The sequence below is a fragment of the Pinus tabuliformis genome, chromosome 9 (assembly GCF_031772625.1).
Source record: "Pinus tabuliformis cultivar Carrire ecotype Pingquan chromosome 9, CPIR1, whole genome shotgun sequence".
Lineage (NCBI taxonomy): Eukaryota > Viridiplantae > Streptophyta > Pinopsida > Pinales > Pinaceae > Pinus > Pinus tabuliformis.
Genome location: NC_142307.1, coordinates 490,616,866 through 490,619,298, shown reverse-complemented (window position 1 = coordinate 490,619,298; position 2,433 = coordinate 490,616,866). Strand labels below are relative to the sequence as shown.

General features: G+C 45.6%; 1 protein-coding gene across 1 annotated transcript; it reads left to right on the top strand.

Moving 5' to 3' along the window:
- The first annotated feature begins 339 nt into the window (after nt 1-339).
- LOC149149354 (uncharacterized) lies at nt 340-945 on the top strand. Its single transcript, XM_089442459.1, has one exon. The coding sequence runs from the start codon at nt 340-342 to the stop codon at nt 943-945; it is 606 nt and encodes a 201-aa protein (XP_089298585.1).
- The last annotated feature ends 1,488 nt before the right edge of the window (nt 946-2,433 follow it).

Sequence of the window (2,433 nt, the reverse complement as noted above, 5' to 3'; positions counted from 1 at the left end):
CATTTTAAATACTTCATCCAGAACGCATCTCTGATAGATCTGCATTTCTGCAATGGTACTTTTACGTGGAGCAACCGAAGAGAAGGCAAGCATCAAATAGCCTCCAAGCTGGATCGGTTTCTAATTTCAGACAACTCGATTCACCTAGGGGGAGACTTCTCGGCAGCCATTCTTCCACACTCAGGATCCGATCACTAGCCTATTGCCCTTCAATGGCAACGTCCTGGCAGCACCACAAGAAGACCTTTTCGCTTCGAGGAATTTTGGTTCACCCATCCCTCCCTCAAAGACTTTGTTCACTCTACATGGACATCCTTCAGCCCTCCAGAAGGCTCCAAGATGTTCCAGTTCCAACAGAAACTCAAACATCTAAAATTCTGCCTTAAGCGATGGAACAGAGAGACCTTCGGAAACATCTTCAAGGCGCAACATGATCTTCAAAAAGCCCTGGCAGATCTGCAGCAAGAAATAAGTACAGGAGGCCACACAGAAAGAACCCTTGAGCAGGAGCAGCGCATCCACAATCAGCTTGAGGAGAGAAGAAAGCAGGAGGAGATATACTGGAAGCAAAAATCCAGAATCAGATGGTTGAAAGAGGGAGAACGAAACACCAAATTCTTCCACAGAACCACTGTTCAACGTAGAATGTGCAATAATATCCCTTACATTCAAAAATCAGGAGGAGAAAGGGTGGAACAGCATGAGGAAATTGAGAAGGAATTCCTCAATCACTTCAAGCAAGTCCATCAAGAGCCTGAAATCAACAGACGTCCTGCAATCGAAAGAATCATACACAATGTGCCAAAATTAATCACAGCGGAGCACAATGAACTCCTCCTCCGGCCAATTCAAATACAGGAAGTGGACATTGCTATGGCTCAGCTTAAAGAAGGAAAAGCTCCCGGCCCAGACGGCTTCACCACCACTTTCTTTCACAAGTTCTAGGAATTGATAAAGTTGGAAGTCTGGTAAGTGGTAGAGGAATCGCGAGCATATCACTGGTTGCTTCCCTCACTTAACTCCAATTTTATAGCCCTAATCCCAAAAGAGGAGGACTCAATCAAACCGGACAAATTCAGGCCGATTTCTCTATGCAACGTAATATACAAAGTCATCTCTAAAGTCATTGCAAACAGGCTAAAGCCCCTCTTTCCAATGCTCATTTCTCCGGAACAGTCAGGATATGTGGAAGGGAGACAGATTATGGACGGCATCATCCTCTCGCATGAGATCACACACACTCTCAAGCATTCAAAACAGGCAGGTATGCTCCTAAAACTTGATCTTTCCAAAGCATTTGATAAGCTCAGCTGGAATTATATACAACAAATGCTAATTGCTTTCGGATTCAGTCCCACATGGATCCACTGGATTATGAGCCTAATTTCCTCCACTAGCTTCTCCATTCTCGTGAATGGGATCCCCTCTCGCCCCTTCTCCCCCTCCCAAGGTATAAGGCAAGGTGACCCTCTATCCCCCTTCCTCTTTGTATTAATGGCTGAAGGACTGGGACGTCACATTAAAAATGCCCTTCACTCTCATCAGCTTAGAGGTCTCTCCATTCATCAGTTGCCTGCCATCTCCCATCAACAATTTTTTGATGACACTATGCTCTTTGGTTACCCCTCTGTTCAAGAAGCATCCATATTTAAAGTCGTGCTCAATGACTTTGTCGAAGCCTCTGGAACCAACATCAACTGTTCAAAATCGCAGATCTTCTTCTTTAATACCCCTCTGGTTGTCAAGTCTGCTATAGTCCGCATTTTGGGGTTCCCTATCGCCACCCTTCCCTCCAAATACCTTGGAGCCCCCCTCACTATCTCTGCCATCAAGCAATCCTCATGGCGCAACCTTATTGAAAAGCTCAAATCCCGTCTCAACCAATGGACGCATAGAGCTCTGAACTTAGTCAGTCGCGCAATGCTCATAAAGGTCGTTCTTCAAGAAATGCCGCTGTACTTATTCTCCATCCTGGCTGCACCTAAGTGGGTCCTAAAAAGACTAAGGAAAATTCAGAGAGGATTCCTATGGGGAAGCAATGCAACTAATCGCAAATGGGCACTGGTAAAGTGGAGCACAGTTTGCAAACCAAAAGCGAAAGGAGGCATTGGCCTAAGAGATCTCGAGCATAGCAACGCCATCATGGGAGCCAAAAGATGGTGGCAATGGCTCACCAGTCTAGGTAAACCTTGGGTCACATTATGGATGGCCAAGTATGCCAATCACCGACCCCACGAAGAACTCATCAGATTAAAGCTCAATGATAAAGGATCGCTAATTTGGAATGCAGCCAAAGAACACTATCAAATGATCCAGCAGCACAGTTTCTGGGAGGTAAGAAACGGCTACACCACTAGATTCTGGACAGACGCCTGGAATCAAATGCCTATTCTCAGCCATGTTCTTAACTTGCCACCGGATATCATTAGGGAG

Coding starts and splice junctions, on each gene's coding strand:
- LOC149149354 (XM_089442459.1), top strand. CDS start 340: ATGTTCCAGTTCCAACAGAAACTCAAACATCTAAAATTCTGCCTTAAG.